Source organism: Notothenia rossii (genome assembly GCF_949606895.1).
Source record: "Notothenia rossii genome assembly, chromosome: 10".
NCBI lineage: Eukaryota > Metazoa > Chordata > Actinopteri > Perciformes > Nototheniidae > Notothenia > Notothenia rossii.
Window position 1 is genome coordinate 3,076,312 of NC_136908.1, and position 19,753 is coordinate 3,096,064.

General features: G+C 40.1%; 1 protein-coding gene across 1 annotated transcript; it reads right to left on the reverse strand.

Annotated features, from left to right (window-relative positions):
- Positions 1–2,191: 2,191 nt before the first annotated feature.
- Positions 2,192–18,862, reverse strand: LOC307022662 (transcription factor E2F3-like). Its single transcript, XM_079655501.1, has 7 exons — positions 18,760–18,862; positions 18,454–18,565; positions 14,892–15,132; positions 13,787–13,918; positions 8,882–8,996; positions 7,112–7,280; positions 2,192–2,836 (listed from the first exon to the last, which is right to left on the reverse strand). Exons 1-7 carry the CDS (start codon positions 18,796–18,798, stop codon positions 2,574–2,576), a joined length of 1,071 nt encoding a protein of 356 aa, XP_079511627.1. The 5' UTR covers positions 18,799–18,862; the 3' UTR covers positions 2,192–2,573.
- Positions 18,863–19,753: the final 891 nt, after the last annotated feature.

Here is a 19,753-nt window from a genome sequence, read left to right on the forward strand (position 1 = left end):
CTCCCTTGAGCTTAGACAAAAATAAGAAGGAAATATAATACAAATATTTGTAGGACAATTTATGTTTTCTTGCATGGTTGAAAATGTTTGGTATCTTGTATTTTGAGGTGATACTGTGACACATACATAAAAAACTAAACGGTTTTAATTAGGTCGACTAAAATATGCGTCACATCCTGCTACGGTCCCGGGCGAGCGCCTTTTCTTGGAGGCGAATAACCTGACCCCCGGCTCCATGAGCAAACTATGGATAAATCAAAGAAAATAAAAGTATGGGAGGAACACAGGACTTAATTCTGCGTGGACAGAGTTATATGCTTTCACAGCAAACGATGCTGGCTTACCGGTATGTTTGATATGTAGAGAGAAGTTGTCAAAGGTGCTGCAGCCTTTAGGTATCGAGGAGAAACACGGGAGAGGAAGACAGCTGACGATCTTCAGTCATAATTCAATGGGGTATGTCATTTATTTCAGAAAACACTTGTTGTTATATTCCATGGAATGCTCTTAACGTCCCGATAGCAATGAATATATTAAATGCTTTGACAATAAATACATAAAAAAAAAAGTCATCTCTGGAAGCCGTAGCGCTTTAAAAAGCACGACCAATCATCTGAGCCGGCCCGGCTAAAATAACTGGATGGCCTACCTGCCTGTCAGCCTTCCATCTGTGCACAAACTTATCTCGTGCCCTCATTGGTCATGTGTGTGTTCCTGTGTGATGGAGGAGGGGCTCTGTAAGGAAGGGGCAGATTTTTTCCGGTTGTGTATTTTCAAATTCTAGCGCACTCGAGCTGGTTTCTCCATTCTTACCTACCCCACCTTTAACTCTTTTTAGGGTGCAGCTATATGTTTTATTTATTTCAAAGTTGGCCCATTATAATTTTATATTTTTTCCTTCAAATGTGCAGAGGACTCCCCAAGTGCTGTGTTTAATTTATTTTAAAGTAGGCCTGTGTATTATTTTTAATTCTCCTTATAGGAGTTCTTTGTTTCTTATTAGAGGTTAACAGTTTTATATAATGTAATAAATAATGAATGCAAATAAACTGTAGTTTTTGTCTATGATATAACAATAAATACAACTTTATAAGCTTTCAAATATATTTTGCGGCTCCAGACAAAAGATGTGTTGGAAAAGGCAAAATGGTTCTTTTGTTCAGAAAGGTTGCAGACCCCTGGGCTAAACTATCAAAATCAGATTTAAAGTAATTTTTAAGATTACTGTATGCATGTAAACCGTGCTATAATATTATATTGATTCTTTGAAGACTATATCTTCAGATATCAACGTCTGCCGAGATACAAATCCAATAGCTGGTCCACCTTAAAAGAGCCTGGTTTTTCACTTTGGGGGGAAAACCTGTTTAATTAATTTAGTTCAAGCAGTTTGGGCATTTAATTACTTTAATTAATAATTCAGTACATGGTACGTCTTGCTCTAAAATGGGAGCTAATGGACGGTCGAATTGAACCACTCATGACAGGCCACAAACTCAGGTGTCATGTTACACATCATATTAGGGCTGCCCAATTAATCCTATTTTAATCGCGATTACGATTATGGCTTGCAACGATTACGAAAACAACGTAATCGAAATAAAACGATTTTTCTCCTTTTTTTTTTTTTTTTTTTTAAACCGTAATTTTCAGACTATAAGCCGCGCATTTTCCCCCATTTTTCGACGCTGCGGCTTATATAACGGTGCGGCTAATCTATGGATTTTTACAGCTAACGGCCACCACCTTTAACTCTATGGGCTCTATGGCCGGTCCGTGGACCCCCACCTTTAAGCGGCGGGTTCCAGCAGGAAAAGCTGGAGGCCGGAAAAGAGTGAGACAGGTAGCGCGAGGTGCGCCTTATAGTCCGAAAATACTTTTGTTTTGGTTTTTCAGTTGAATTATACTTAAAGTTCAGGGTAACCAACTGTTAAAAATATACTGTTAAAAAAAAAAGGATGTTTTCAAAGTCAATGAATAATCGCAATTATTGACCCAAATAATCGAGATTATGATTTTTGCCATAATCGAGCAGCCCTACTTCATATGTATTATTCCAGGGAATTCTACACAAATAAATAGACAGATAAAACATCACTAAAATAGGATCAGTATCAGCAGATAGCTCCAGTTCAGGTTTTGGAATCGATTACCAGGTGAGATGCAGCCGAGTCAAGACAAGACATGTGGGTTCTTTGCATTTTAAACGCTTTTAATCAACACTTCTTGACACTAAACTCCAAATGATCAGTGTTTGTTGTGAAGGCTCCGATGTGACCACAACACAAAATGTCCTTTTTTTTATTTTTACCGGGGACAGGTCAAAGGTCAAGAAATAGTCCCGTGTTGAGACAGCGATGCTCAGATTCTGCAGGAGGACACTTATTGACTCCCGAAAAACAGCATGAGTCCTTGAGTCAACAAGGAGGGTATAAAAAGATCTCCTCCACATACCTGAGTGTCAGTAAATCACATCGTCCAGGATGTAAAAATATAGAAATCTCTTCTGTCGTTTTTTTATATTTCCTCCACGATATCCGTCTCCAAAATGACTTTACTTCCAGATCAGCTGTTCACAGAATCGGCACATCCATGGGCAAATGCTCCAGTTCAAAGGAAGAGAAGAGGTCAGTGATGCCCTCCTCCTCATTCAGACTCAGGATGTAATCCCCCCCGTCAATGGAGAACGCTGAGGGGGGGGTGAGGGTCACAAAGCTCTGGGATTGGAGGGAGGTTTGCATGGGGGAGACTGCAGGTGAGACTGCAGGTGAGTTCAGGGTCAGTCCGGACGGCGTGTTGGAGATATTATCGAGTCCCGAGGTACGGTTATCTTTGTCTGGAAAGGGGGTATAGAGGGAGAACAAAGAGAGCGGTGAATGTTTAAATGCTCAAAGCAAGTATGAGCAGAGTACAAAGTAAACACAGAAACCCAAACCCTCTCTACAACCTTTGTTCACACGGCTTTTAAGTTACACTCTTTTCTGATGGCCTTATTTCCTTTAATAGCATTCGCTGTCAGATTAAAGGTATCTAAAAACTTATGAATTTGAGAGGTAATGCTCCATACACTCAGTTCAGTGCTTTACCTGCTGCTATTCCTGCCTTTCTAGTCAGAGTCAGAGTCAGAGTACCCTTCACCTTTAAGAAGGCCATTTCCATCATGCCGACGAAGAAACAGTTTGAATACAATCACTCCGATATGTTTTTAAACAAATGTGAGCAGAGCAAGGCACGTTTATTTATATAGCACCTTTCAACACAAGGCAATTCAAAGTGCTTTACACAAACGGGCAGGACACGAGCAGTGAGTAAATACAGTATCGGAAACCATCTCTACTCGGCACAACCTTTGTTCACATCGCTTTTAAAATCATACTCTTCTCTGATGGCCTTATTTCCATTTAAAGCATTTTCTGTCAAATTTAAGTTGTCTAAAAACGTTCAAATGTGAGATGTTATGCTCCATACTCTCCCTCAGTTCTGTGCTTTACCTGCCGTTATTCCTGCTTCTCTATGTTAGAGTACCCTTCACCTTTAAAAAGGCACCATTTTCATCATATAGACCAGGGGTCGGCAACGGGCGGACCGGACCCAGATGGGCCCGGACCTATAATCAATACATTAAAAGGGGAATTCAATTTTGACGGGGCGATTCTATTTTAATTTTAACCGCCGCCGACAGGGGGCGAAAGAGAAGAGTGAGCGATACAGGGAGAGAAACACAGAAGAAGAGAGGAGAGAGAGATACAGGGAGAGAAACACAGAAGAGAGGAGAGAGAGAGAGAGAGAAGCGGAGAGGAGAGTGAACAGGCGTGTTAGCGGCAGACAGGGAGAGACACATAATGACACATGGCGCTCTCCAAGAAGAGGAAAGTGGACAGTGAGAACAGAGCTTTGAACCCTGAGTGGACTCATCATGTTCATCCTGCCCACTGGGAGCACAGAGCCAGTGTGTCTCATTTGTTCAGAGACCGTGGAGCTCATTAAAAGTGCCAAAACGCCACTATGAGACAAAACAGTGTTTGACCAAACGTTCCCTCTCAAGTCAGAACTGAGGTCAATAAGCAGTCTCAGAGCCCGATATGATCAGTCCACCAGGATCTAAATTAAAACTAAATATGGTTCCAGGCTAACCGAGGCAAACCTATGAGCTAACCGAGGCTAACCAATGAGCTAACCGAGGCTAACCAATGAGCTAACCGAGACTAACCAATGAGCTAACCGAGGCTAACCAATGAGCTAACCGAGGCTAACCAATGAGCTAACCGAGGCTAACCAATGAGCTAACCGAGGCTAACCAATGAGCTAACCGAGGCTAACCAATGAGCTAACCGAGGCTAACCGAGGCTAACCAATGAGCTAACCGAGGCTAACCAATGAGCTAACCGAGGCTAACCAATGAGCTAACCGAGGCTAACCAATGAGCTAACCGAGGCTAACCAATGAGCTAACCGAGGCTAACCAACGAGCTAACCCAGGCTAACCAACGAGCTAACCCAGGCTAACCAACGAGCTAACCGAGGCTAACCAATGAGCTAACCGAGGCTAACCAATTAGCTAACCGAGGCTAACCAAAGAGCTAACCAAGGCTAACCAATGAGCTAACCAAGGCTAACCAATGAGCTAACCAAGGCTAACCGAGGCTAACCAAAGAGCTAACCAAGGCTAACCAAAGAGCTAACCAAGGCTAACCAATGAGCACCTGCATGTGTGTATGAGAATGGCCCTGACACAATTTCAGCCCAGATGCAAACTCCTGGCAGGACAAGCTCCAGCTCAATTCTCACACTGAATAAAACAGAGTGAGTGAGGGACTGCAATATAAGAGGGAAAGAAAGAGAAACTTTAAAACTGTTCAGTTGTTATGATGTGTAAAGACTGATATTGTTCTATAATCGTCTGAAACAGTTAAGGCATGATGTGAAACGGTTAACAAAGAAAAAGGGAAACTCAAGCTGCTGCTACACTTTATTTTATTTATCTAAAATTAAGCACTTTTAAGATGCACATATTTTCAAAAGCTATTTTATTTATTTTATTTTTAAATACAGCCCGAGAGGAACATTACACATATCCACAGTCTTTACCGTATATCTGTATAGTTCAATGTTAATTGACAATAAATAGTTGTTTTTGAATTGTACTTTCTTTATTTGATTGGCAGTCAGTTGTTGATTACATGCAGACGTTGATAAAGCTGCAGGCTACTTCAATACATATCACTAATTCATGAAGCAACTTAGACATTTTGATGTTACGGACCTTTGCATGGGGACAATTTCTCTAACTGGACCTCGTTGAATTTTAGTTGAATACCCCTGCTATATATGATGCGTTCGCACAGATGCCCTTAAACCAGTCTTTTAAGCCGTTAAAAAGGCTCACACTGCCTCCTAGTGGTTACATATATATTGCAATAACCAGAACGGATTCAACTGGAGGTGAAATAGTATCTGCAGAACAGTAAACACACATAATACATTTGCACAGATTATTCCAGTCTTTTAAGCCTTTTAAAAAGCCAGATGAGGAAAGTGTTTTCAGTACCATCACTCGGATGTGTGTTGGCATTTAGTTTGCATCCAACATTGTTTTATGTAATCCTTCTCCATCGCCACTGGACAACTCACAGCTGTTTGCTGAGGTGAGCTCTGCGTGAAACATCTTCAGATATATCCCTCATGTTCAGCTCATGCAACTAAATCAAGGACTTCTGGCTTTTCACTCATTTCAACCTGCGGCGATAGCAGAGTTCCCGTTAGAATATTTTTTCGCCGGTCAACATGTCCGTTAAAGTTTAAATCTTCCGGACAAAATGAGAAAAGTGCCGGTCAGAGGTCTTCTTTGTTATTTATTGAGCTTTAAAACAAATTGATATGATTCGATATTAAACAAACTAATTATAGTAGATTAACTACATCATTCAAAAGTGTACAGTAACTTATAATAACACGGGAATAATAAACGGAGCGCTGGAACCCCGAGGCATTACCAACAGATCAACGCACAATCAACCCATACAGGACATCTCTTTCTCCACATTACGTGTTAGACATTAGACTTGACTATTCTTGTCTGTCACATAAGTGGCGCGAGTTGCGCAACTAATGCGGTATTGCGCTAAGGGGAAATTATTTTGACCAGACACGTGGACCGGAGAGATTCCGATTTGCCGGTCTTCAGCATATTTTACCGGTCATAGTCCGGTAATTAGCGGCTAACGGGAACTCTGGGCGATAGACCAGTTCACTCTTTCCCTCTCAAAAGCAGAGGCTTCAAAATTGATTGAATTGCCATGATGCCTTTCACAATGGGATCATGACTGTTCTTTTTGTTAGTCTACTGCCTCCTTAAAGGTGGGGTAGGTAATTCACTTCAGAAAACAATTGTTATATTCCATGGAATGCTCTGAACATCCCGATAGCAATGAATATATTAAATACTTTGACAATAAATACATTAATAAATATCATCTGTGGAAGCCGTGGTTCTGTAAAAAGCACAACCAATCATCTGAGCCGGCCCGGCTAAAGTAACTGGATGGCCTACCTGCCTGTCAGCCTTCCATCTGTGCACAAACTTATCTCGTGCCCTCATTGGTCATGAGCGCGTTCGTTTGTGTTGGAGGAGGGGCTCTGTGAGGAAGTCTGAAGGAAGGGGCAGATTTCTTTTGGCTGCGTACTTTCAAGTTCTAGCGCACTCGAGCTGGTTTCTCCGTTCTTACCTACCCTACCTTTAAGAGTGTTAACTGCTTTTTACACCACTTCTCCTACTGTGGGATGTAAGGTCATAACCAGTTGGACTTAAATATACATGTATTATTATTATGAGGGTTCGTAGCATAGTATTCTAAGATTTAGATTTGTGTTTTTTTACAATTTCTATTCATTTCCATGTTGTTGTTCTTCACATGTCGTTTGTATCTTCTGTAAACTAACTTCAACATCAAATGCTTTTATGGTCATTATTTGTGGTCGTCTTTTTCTCCCGAAACCCCCTCGAAAAGTCAATCGAATATAAAAAAAATCGTCCTGATTCTCCCAACGTCAATGGACATGTCTCTCTGTGGCAACATTTTAGAGATGACGGGATGTTAAAGTGTCCGACTCACCTTTGGAAGACACCTGGACGAAAGGTGAATAAGGCACGAAGGGGGTGGAGGTCTTTCCGTTTGAGGTGGGGTGAAAGTAGTTCCCCGTGGCCCCCAAAGGGAGGGAGTCTTCAGAGCAGAGGAACGCCTCGATGGGACCCTGAGTGCTGCTGAGGTGAACCTGCAGACTCTGAGAGGAAGAAAAACAAAGGGCTTTTATTAAAGATCTCCTTTCACACTATTTTTAGACATATATTAAAGTTCTCAGATGTATACAAATATATAAAAAACATGTCTCTGAAGTGTTTTGCTCAAAATACGTAAACGTAAAAAAGTACTAAAAATGTCATTTTATGTTAGAAAAATCTCCCTGGTCCCCGGCTTGATCTTGAACATCAGGATCCATGTATCTGTGATCCTCTCCAGAATGGAAGGAGTCATCACATACAGAGCATCAACTAGTTCCTGAACAGTGTCCTTCACATGCTGATATCCAAGAGAGGGAGTTCCCCAGTCACAAGATGGAGGAGTGCCGCTTCTTGTTATCATACATCCTGTCATGAACTAAATCCTGACTTTTTTCTCTAAATCCTGACTTTTTTTCTCTAAATCCTGACTTTTTTCTCAAAATATCTAAATCATGACCTTTTTCTCAAAATCCTGACTTTTTTTCTCAAAATTATGACCTTTTCCTCAAAATTCTCAAAATCCTGACTTTTTTTCTCAAAATCCTGAATTTTTTCTCAAAATGACTTTTTCTAAAAAAGTATGACTTTTTCTCAAAATATCAAAATTAGGACTTTCTCAAAATTATGACTTTTTCTCAAAATCTCTAAATTAGAACTTGTATTTGTGATCCTCTCCAGAGTGGAAGTAGTCATATACTACATATACACATACTGAGCATCAACTAGTTCCTGAACAGTGTCCTGTACAAAATACTGAGTTTTTTCTCAAAATGTTGGTTTTTTTCTAAAAAATCAAAAAATTCTGACTTTTAAAAAAATAATGACTTTTTCAACAACAAAAAAAAGTTTTTTTCAAAATGCTCATTTTTTCTCAAAATTCTCATTTTTTCTCAAAATTCTCAATTTCTCTCAAAATTCTCAATTGTTCATTTTTAATAATCACTAGTCTCCGGCTTGAGCTTCAATCTCAGGATCCATGTGTTTGTGATCCTCTCCAGAATGGAAGTAGTCATCACATACAGAGTAGTACATCCTGTCATGACTTTCTCTCAAAATCTCAAATACTCAGAATTATTTCAAAGAATCTCAAAATTCTCACTTTTTCTCAAAATTCTCACTTTTTTCTCAAAAATCTCACTTTTTCCGAATACTTAAAAATGTTAATAATCCCTGGTCCCCGGCTTGAGCTTCAATCTCAGGATCCATGTATTTGTGGAGTCATCACATACAGAGAATCAACTAGTTCCTGAACAGTGTCCTTCACATGCTGATATCCAAGAGAGGGAGTTCCACAGTCACAAGATGGAGGAACAGAAAGCAGTATTCAATGTTTACTTCAGATTAGCTCCACGTCAGAAATGAGCATGCTTGTCATATGTCTCTCTCCATAGAGGCTGAATCATCATGTTAATCACATAGCTATCATATGCCTCAAACAGTCCTGATGCTCTTCTAGCTAATCACACATCCTGTCATGTTCACAGCTACAGTTGATACCTTTGTTATCATGGTACTCTCATGTTGGAAGAGGACCTTCAGGATGTTCCCAACATGTTATTAAGAAAAGACACATGTAATGGAGAGATGTTGTTGATGCCTGTACCTCCTCTGGGTGGGGAACCTCCAGTTTTGTCTCAGCTGGAGCTCTGATCACGATCACAGTCTGCTCCTTCAGGCTGGGAATCTGTTGGACGTCCTCGTAGGTCAGATAGGCAAACGTGGTCCTCAAGGTTAAGGAATATAATGGACCTGGAGGAGTTTGTGCACAGCTGAGGATACACTAAGTCAGTGCTTCTCAAACCTTTGTCAGTAATGGACCCCCTTTGAAACCTCTTCTCAGCCAAGTACCCCCTGACCGACCCCCAACATGTCATTTATTAACTCCTTCATGCACGAATAACAACAAACTAAGGATATGTTTCTTTCATGCATGAAAAAAAAGACCACATTTTTTAAAAAACAGATTTTTCAAAGGAGTTTTTCAATTGAAGTGAATCGAAATGATATATTATGAAAAACTATAAAAAGCAATACACACATTTGAAATGTTTATACAGATGGAGCACTGAATTTCGGACTCCAGCTTACAGCTTCCTGCCTACCACCAGCCAAAGACCAGTATAGAGGAATGTTAAGCCCTCCCACTATTTTCCAAGAGGGCGTTGCCAGATTTTCAATTTCAGGTTTTAACCAGGAGATGGCGCTTCATTCACAAATACAGAAAGACAAGTTTCATGGACTTTCAGTTGTGTTTTGAAGAGCATTTGAACACATCAATATTTTAGATCAACTAAAGTATATCTAATCTTGTAATTCAATAATATATAGTCTTTATATATTAAATAATCATAATTATAATGTAAATGTTTACATTACACTTCTTTATTTGTTATGCTCATACTTTAACCTTTACAATCGTTTGCTTTAATATGCAGTATATTTTTGTGTTTGCTTCCTCCTGCTCCCTTTCGGACACATACTGTATGATTTATTATTATTATTAATATGAAGATGTAATTAAGATAAGATAAGATGTTACTTTATTGATTGAACATTTTAGTTTAGAATGTGCTGTCCCACGGTAATTCAGAAGGCTCACAGGTCACATTCCGACCATTATTTAAAACAATAGGTGCTTTCACACCTTCTACAGTTTGATTTGTATAGAGGGAGCTCTGTCAGTTTTCGAATTACCCATTTGCTTTCGGGGAGCCCTATTTTTCAGAGCACATCCTGCTACTAAATATGTCACACGCACGCTCTGTTGACTGGTGCAGCAGCGCGGATGCGATCAATTGCTATAAAAACACTCTTCTACTAATACAGACGGTGTCACTATGCCGGCGGATGTGGCCGTTGTTGAAGCCTCTTCAGGCTCCGCATCGGCAGGCCTCTCCCTCGGTGTGGAGCTGTCAAACTCGACCCTAACGCCGCTTACAGCCGGCCAACTAAAAGTTGTTTTCCGTTCACGTTGTCATTTTTAGACTCCTTCGCTTCTTTGCTTGTGAATCCAAAAGCTGTGACGCTTGGCTGTTTTTGTTTTGCCATATTCTTTTATTACACAGCCAGAGTTAAAAAAATATCAATATGAACATTTCAAATACCGCGCCGGCATCACCGCCATAATCATAGCAACGTAAGTAAGAATGCAGCGCCGCCACGTACAGATGGCAACACCCAGACATATTCACAAATATAAAACAAATATTCAGAAACTGTAATGAACAATAACTATTATTTATTTCAAGAACTGTTATTTACAGAAACTCAACATTTCTAATCTGTGTGACACAAATATGCACGATTGTTTTGGGCTCCCCCTATTGATCTCAAAGTCAGCCTTCAGGGGAGCTCCCTCCCTCTTCGGGGGAGCCAAGCTCCTCCTAGCTCCCCCCCATTTCGAACAGTGTCTGTAGCTGAATGGCCAGCGATTAGGTGCGGCGCATTTGTCATAGGCGATCAGAGCTAACTGCCTGCCGTCAGATTTCATTTAAAAAACAGATCTGATTTTAAGACTATTTCTGCGCTCATAAAGAATGATAAGAATAAGAATAATGCGTATTGAACTGGTTTCATTCATTAGTGAGTTTATTTAATACTAGAACCGCCAATCGGGTCAATTTGTGTGATGTGTGTTGTGTGTGTGCAATGTAACTTTTTTTCAATAAAATATTAAAGTCTCCCAGTCCGTGACTTTTCCTGAAAGTGTGTTATGTAGCACCCTATGTTGTTAAAAATTGCATTCTAATAGCGGGATTTGACGGGTTTAGGTAGGCCTATACAAAAACCTCTGGCGGTTCTAGTGTTAAGGTAATTAGGTACAGTAGAAGCCCTTTTTTATCAGTAACGAATTTAGCAGTTGAACATAAAAGTCAACTAACTGAGGGTCACTTGCAATGACAGTGTTGTGTCTAACTGTAAGCTTGTCACTCAGAGTAACCTACAGTTAATTTAGCTGCTGGAGAAGAAAGATCAAGGGGGGAGGGGGGGAGAGAGCTGTGGTTGATGGGCCATTAGTTGTGTAAATACACAGCTGAGAGCTGCCGTTTCATTCAGACTGTTTAAAAAACTGTAACAACGGACTATTTTTCTTAGCGGATGCATGTGAATTTAAATTTATACATACAACTATTTTTTAAATCAATAAAAACATTTTCTAAATCCATAAAAGCATTTCAATTAATATTGGGAGTCATGTCGTTACTTTGTTGAGAATGTGGCCATGTAATAAGCGGGATAATTTGCAGCGACTTGTTCTTTATGGGGAAAATAACACCCTTCATCCAGATGAGGATCCCTCCGCTACACTTTGGGATCCTGATCGACCGACGAAACTCCATTAAAATATACATATTTTTGGTGAATTACTGAGTTTAGGCACGTTAATAACGTTTTAATGAAGTTGAATACAGTATATTCATATGTGTCAGTGATTTCATGTCAATTCGGCGAACATAAACATAAATGATCGTGGAGAAGATGATGATTAAATTAGGATTAAAAATCGAGAGCCGGGCTGCATTTCCTCCCGTTCGTTTTTTTCGAATAACAACATTATTTTGTTAAATAACAACATGGTGATGTTTGGTAAATGATTACATGTCTCTTATTTAGCACAGTAGTATGATATCCGTGACATATGGATCTTAACAAAGTTCCGCTGTACATCCAGCATACTGCATCTGACTTTATTTCACATGAGCTCCAGTTTGGAACCCCACTGCACCCCCTGGTGGATCAATGATCCATTGCAGCTGGCTTCATTATAAATACATTTATCTATCACAGGGGAGTCTCAAGTCAAGCTGGAGGTTTTCCCTTGAGCGAGGGCAGATCACGTACCAATCACGGCCCTCGCGTTTCAAACTGTCCGAAATGAATCGCTCCATCTGTATGAGGACCCCCTCGGTGGTTCTCGGACGATTTTATACATAATTGTGTTTTCTATATAACTTGTTGTACTAAGATGATTTTTGTATTCATGCATGCTATTTTTTTAATTAACTTTTCTTTCTTTTTTTATCTCAGGTACCCCCTGCAGTACCCCAACGTACCCCTAGGGGTCCACCTAACCCCATTTGAGAATCACTGCACTAAATAACTATAGACAACATGTCCATTACGGAAAACAGATTAGAGTAAAGGTGAAATGAGAGTGCACAGTGAAAACAAAGCGCTGTTGGTTTGGATTGTCTGTGCTACAAGGTGCTATTTTGATGTATTCTTCGTCTTTTTTCAGTCATTTAAAAAAAAAAATGTTTATCAACACCATCCTGGTTGTTTTTAACATGTTTTCGATTTTAAAAAATGTGAGCACATTTGTCTTTTATAAGAAAGAAAAAAATACATTTTTAGCATTCAGATTATATTTTATATTTCAGTCCATCTAGTCCATGGCTTCTCAAAGTGTGGTCTGCGCTCCACTGGTGGTCTGTGAGCGCCCCCTAGTGGTCCGTGAGTATATTGGTAAAATTTCACATTTGAAATAAATAAATACTTTTAAGTCACTGTCGCGGGAATATCTCCGCGATGGAGCGAGCTTAAGTTTCATAACGATTCCATGATATAGCTCAGCGTAACACCTTCGTCACATGTTGCCACTTGCTTGTACCATTTTCAGGCGATTTGTAATCTGTTCTATAAAAACGATATGTTTTTGGATCTTTGTGGAGTTAGGTGGTAAATATTGATCTATACATCACATTCCATTGACTTGTATATAGACTCTTCTTGCACTAGTTCTAGTTCATTTGTATTTACTTGCACATCTCAAAACATTCTCTTGCACCATTTTATTTCTATTGTTATTTCCTTCACTATGTGTATTGGTTTGTCTTCTATGTTTTCATGTTGCTCTGTTGGAGGAGCCTGGGACTTAGGATTTCCATTGCCATATCTACAATGTAGCTAATGCGCACATTGTACACAATATCAGTTTTCTTTTTATTGTTAAAAAATATTCTGGTGAAAATAAAGCCTTGAATCTGAATCTGAAATAAAAGTTGTTGACAAAGCTAGTAGTGATAGATGACAAAAGGTAGGGCTGCACGATATGTCGTGACGATAACCACGTTATACGCATGGTGTTTTTTTTTTAGGACGTGCGATATTAAGTATGCTAATTAACTCAAACACATGTCAGGGGTATTTGAGTGAGTGACATGCAGGCTCTGCATGCACAGCAAACCACCAATCACAATCATCCAGCAGGATCACCGAGTTAGCTCAGCTTGTTGCTCTGATAACTTAAGATCCAGAAGTCGGTGACTAAAATCCTTCATCCGGTTAAATATCGTTAAAAAAATACCAATTGTCTCATTGAAGTTTAAGAAAGGATGGTTTGCGGACAAAAAAAAACGGTCTTTTCTTCAATTCCTGTATTTTTTCATATCGCAGGGGAAGAAAATATCGCAATGCGAGTTTTTTCCGATGTGGTGCAGCCCTAGCTAAAGGTAACGTTGGTAACAACAACAGAACAAACGAAGCTGAATTCAAATGAAAAGGATATTTCTGAGTGCTCTGGTCCTCATAGAGCCGGTGAACCTGCCTCCTGCAGCTCAGGATCAACTCGTCCAGGATCCTCTCCTGCTCCACCAGATCCTTTAGCTCCACATCTGCTGCTGAGTTCCCCTCACCCCCCCTACACACACACACACACCAGTCCAGAAACACACACACATCAGTCAGAAACACACACACATCAGTCAGAAACACACACCAGACACACACACACACACACACACACACACACACACATCAGTCAAACACACACCAGACACACACACACACACACACACACACACACACCAGTCCAGAAACAAACACACACAAACACACCAGTCCAGAAACACACACACACACAAACACACATCAGTACAGGTACAGAAACACACACACATCAGATCAGGTACACACACACACATCAGTACAGAAACAAACACACACACACACACACATACACACACACACACAAACACACATCAGATCAGGTACACACACCAGTACAGAAACACACACGTACAGAAACACACACACACACACACACACACACGCGTACAGAAAAACACACACCAGTACAGAAACACACACACTTACAGAAACACACACACACGTACAGAAAAACACACGTACAGAAACACACACACACGCGTACAGAAAAACACACATCAGTACAGAAACACACACATATCAGCAGACACACAAACACACATCAGTACAGGTACAGAAACACACACCAGTACAGAAACACACACCCACGTACAGAAACACACACACCCACGTACAGAAACACACACACACACCAGTACAGAAACACACACACACACACACACACACCAGTACAGAAACACACACACACACACACACACCAGTACAGAAACACACGCACACACACATGTACAGAAACACACACACACACACACACACACCAGTACAGAAACACACACACACACACACACACCAGTACAGAAACACACACACACACGTACAGAAACACACACACACAACAGTACAGAAACACACACACCCACGTACAGAAACACACGCACACACACATGTACAGAAACACACACAAACACACACACACACACCCACACACACACACTCATACTCACAACCACTCGATGTAGTTCTTGGACTTCTTCTTGATGAGTTTGATCCCCTCCAGGACGTTGGTGACGTCGTAGAGGCGTCTCTTCGGGGCGTTGAGCTCGTTGGCGACGAAGTTCAGATCCACGACGCCGTCATGAGAGCGCCTCATGATGTCTGCAAACCTCCGCGTCAACAAACCCAGAGACGTTTCAAAACGAGATTTCTCACATATCGACCGGCGGGCTACGGGACTGGCGGAGGGAGCTGGGGAGAAAACGGGAGACATTTATTTGAGATGCTTCCTTTTTAAGAATCTACATATCTATACATGGATACTCAGAGTGTTGACAGAGAGCAAGGAGAGCAGACTGTTACTCGATAACGAGACACACTTTCGTCTCAGCACGACACTTCATTTCAGCACACCGCCATCTTCGGATATCACATACAACACGTAACGCCCACGTAACACTTCACAACATCCGGTAACACTTCCGGTACTTCTCAATAAAACTCCCAAGTGAACCCGTTAAACGGAAACAGAAATAGTTCATGTAAGTTAACACACTTTAGGGAAAAGTTATGGAAAGGAATAAAAGATGATCATCCAGCGGTTCACCGGAAATGAGAAAAAGGGAAGTGTACAGGTATTGGAAAACTTTGGAAAACTTTCCACACAAGACTACAAGTACTTAACAATATGTAATGAATAGTGGAGCTGGAAGGTGCACATACAATAATCTAAATCGATTTAAAGCGTGATTTCTCACAGAGACCGGCGGGAAACCAGGTGACATTTGAGTTTTTATTTGAGATGCTACTTCTTAAAAGGAATTCTAAAATGGATACTCAAAGCGAGACATGTTTGGAGTCTATTTAGGTCCAGAGTGTTGACTGTGACAGAGAGCAAGACAGAGTTCGGAGAGCAAGACTTTAAGGAAAAGTTATGGAAAGGAATAAAAGATCATCATAATCCAGCGGTTCACTGGAAATATGGCGAGAGAAAAAGGGACGTGGGAAACATCTGGGAGGTGACGGGTACTTCCAGGAAAACAGAAAACAATACGTAGAAATGCAACTTTGGACAACTCTACACACAAGTACTTAACAATATACAATGAATAGCGGTGCTGGAAAGTGCACGTAAAAAATCTAAATTGATTTAAAGCTGCCAGTCTTTTTGCTTCCTTACCGAGTCAAATGAGCCGGAGGTATCTTCGTCCATGAGAAGTCAAACTCTCTAAATTCAATCACTTTATTAATTCCTCTCTTATCTACTCTGTTCACTGGACCATGCTTTACGGAAAGAATTGAAATAATAACGTCCCACAATTCATTGCGGCTGGATCCTTTGAACCGTTGGGTGTCAAAACAACTGGTGTCCAATAATTACACTGCTCGATTCCTCTCCTAATTACTTATGAACTTATACTACATCTTTCCTTGACCTCATGACATAAGAGTGGTGCAGGAATGAGTCCTAAAACCTGGAAATGAGTTAGCTTTGAACCACACAGTCTTTTTGAACAGGTTTCCGGTTAGATACCTGAAATAAGGTCTGTGGTAAACACAAGTTGAAGACACAAAGTAGGTCAGTAAATACCCCATTAGTAAATGTCCCACGCTTCTATGTGACCTAAAATGTAGGCTGCTTCTTGCCATGCTAACTAAATACGTCATTACTGCACCACTCTTATTCGTCGATGAAGGTTACGAAAAAGCTCTTAAAAAAGAAAACATTTAATTTTGTCGTTCATTTCTTCGTATTTTTGCTTTTATTGCAAAATGCATTTTAAAATCAATTGAAATAGCTCTTTTTAACTTAAATGCAGATGCAGCAGAATTCAAATTGAGGATGTGGCTCAGTGGGAAGTGCGTTGATCTTCAGATCAGAGGAGCACTGGTTCAAACCCCACTGCAGTCAGCATGTCGTTGTGTCCCTGAGACACTTCACCCACAGTTCACTCCTGTGGGGATTGTCCACAGTATTGAATGTGTGTAAGTCGCTTTGGGTAAAAGCATCCAACACGTTGCACGTTGTTGGCATATACAGTATGATTAGTGTCATGCTGCCACTTGGTGACAGTTATGTTTCCTTTTGTTCTGTTCTAACACCTTGTGCAGAATGCTTTGGCAATACTATGTTTAAAATGTGCCCATGCCAATAAAGCCCCTTGGCATCGTATGGTAATGTCAAGTTCCCCAGGTCACTTATCATGGTTCCCACAAAGTTTGAGTCACATGACAGTTTGAGACAAGAATGCAGGTCAGTATTAAAAACGAAATAAGTTATGAATGTACAAAGAGTACTTGTATCTGTTGCTACTTTTTAATAGCGAAATTGCACATTTTGCAGCTAACAATTGAGATGTAATGTAATGTCAAGTTCCCCGGGTTATTTATCTTAGTTTGAGTCACGTGACAGATTGACACAAAGATACAGACTGGTATCAACCACGTTGGTCGCAGAGGACTAGAACATTGGCTATTAAATCAAAAATAAATAAAGTAATGAATGTACAAAGGGTACTTGTTGGTTATCTGTCGGTTACTTTTAATAGCGGGGAGCTGGCTCCTCCACCTTAACTTTTTAATTTCTCCAAATAAAGAACATTAATCCTAGGGGTTAAGGTAATTTTATACAAAAAAAGTACAAATTTAGAGAGTCTGAATGTAAAAAGGGTACTTATGGGTTATCTGTCGCTACTTTTTAAATAGCGAAATTGCACATTTTGCATCTAACAATTGTAATGTAATGTCAAGCTGCTATTGTTTAACCTCTAAGTAATTACATTCAATATATTTTAGAATTGACAGGAATTATACAGATTATAACTAATTTCCATACATACATTTAAAAAATATGAGTATTTAAATAAAATCAAATAGATTTAAATGCTTAAAAATAAACTCTACCATGATTCATTTCTGTGAGTGCAGGTTATTTATCATGGTAACCACAAAGTTTGAGTCATGTGACAGTTTGACACAAAGATACAGACTGGTATCAACCACGTTGGTCGCAGAGGACTAGAACATTGGCTATTAATAAATAAATAAAGTGATACATGTACAAGGTGCTTGGTACTTGTATCTGTCGCTACTTTTTAATAGCGAAATTGCACATTTTGCAGCTAACAATTGATATGATGTAATGTTAAGTAATGTCAAGTTCCCCCGGCTATTTATCACGGTTCCCACACAGTTTGAGTCACGTGACAGTTTGAAAACAAAAACCTGCAGAAATACAGGCTGGTATCAACAACGTTGGTTGCAGAGGACAAAAACAAGAAAGCAATGAATGTACAAAGGGTGAGTTATCTGCCGCTACTTTTTAATAGTCAGCATGTCATTGTGTCCCTGGGGAAAGACACACTTCACACCAAAATTGCACATTTTGCAGCTAACAATTGACATGTAATGTAATGTCAAGTTCCCCAGGTTATTTATCATGGTAACCACAAAGTTTGAGTCATGTGACAGTTTGAGACGAAAATACAGACTGGTATCAACCACGTTGGTCGCAGAGGACTAGAACATTGGCTATTAATTAATAAAAAAAGTAATTAATGGACAAAGTCTTACCCTTCCCTGGTGTTTGGGACAGAGGAGCCACCAGTTGTTTGGATTTGGAGGTCCTGTCTCCATCCTGAAGGTCCTGGGTTTCTCCTGCTTCCAGCTCCAGCCTTCTTTTGACCTGAAAGACACAAAAAAAAACATGCATTACATTTCAATTTTAGACAAACAGCTGATTAAATCAATGGTTCCAGGGCAGCCATTTTATTCAAAATACAGTAAAAACAAGTGATTGTATTGACTTGTGACTGAACATGCATGTAGTTGGAAGCATTGTGCATGTTTCTGCATTATATTATGTGTTTAAATATTCACCTGGAGCTGGTTAAAGGTGGTTTTAAAAATGAGTGTCATTACCTGGGACAGCAGCTAGCTTCTTTCTGCAGTGTTTAGCTAGTTGGAGCAACATTTCCCCATCCCCCTCCCCACGCTCACCAAAAGGCCTAGCATTAGTTTGCTCGTGGACAGAATTAAACCAGTTAATTCAGTGAGTTTCTTACCAGTGTGTTCACAGAGAAACTCGGTGTTTTAAAGCACTGTCAGCCTGTGCAGCATTAATAGCGCAAAGTGTGCAAAAAGTATGTTCCGAGAAGGCGCGGTGTGATGCCTCAAAAGGTAAAATGACTGTAAAGCTACCGGAAATACAGAAATAGAGCCATGGCTGCAATGAGTCACTTTCAAAATAAAAGCAGTATTTACATTGAAATAGAAATATAGGGCCGTTTTCATGGAGAAATGTATGGAGCTATATCAGGGTCATGAGTTTCGATCATTCCAAAAAAATACAATTTATTTGAAAGTTCAAGTTTTTATCCTGAACTTTGAAAAATACAATGATGTATTCAAAATAAAAATAAGTATTTGAAACAATTGTTCAGGTTGAATATTATTTTTGATTCAGTTCAGCAAGGGGTGTTATAGTGCGTGTGCGTGTGCGTACTGAGGGCTGTGTAGTGGTTGTATAGTCGGACCGCTGGAGGAAGGAAGGACCTGCAGCATCTCTCCATGAAACAGCAGGAGATGGCGTCAGGTCCACCAGAACAACCTGCTGGCACGCTGCGGATACTTAATTTCACATTCTAGCAGTTTATTGCTCTTATACCGCGATTGTTGCCAACTACGATGCTCAACAGCTCGCTTAATCGAACTTTGACGCTGGTATCAGTTCGGTTTCCCACCAATCTCAGGAGTATTGTGTATAGAAAGTGTTGAGTTATATTTCTCGCGCTACCTAACATCCATGAAGACAACATGACAGAGTCTGTCACTCATGATGTCAAACTACTCTTTGGTAAGCCCCGCCCCCCAA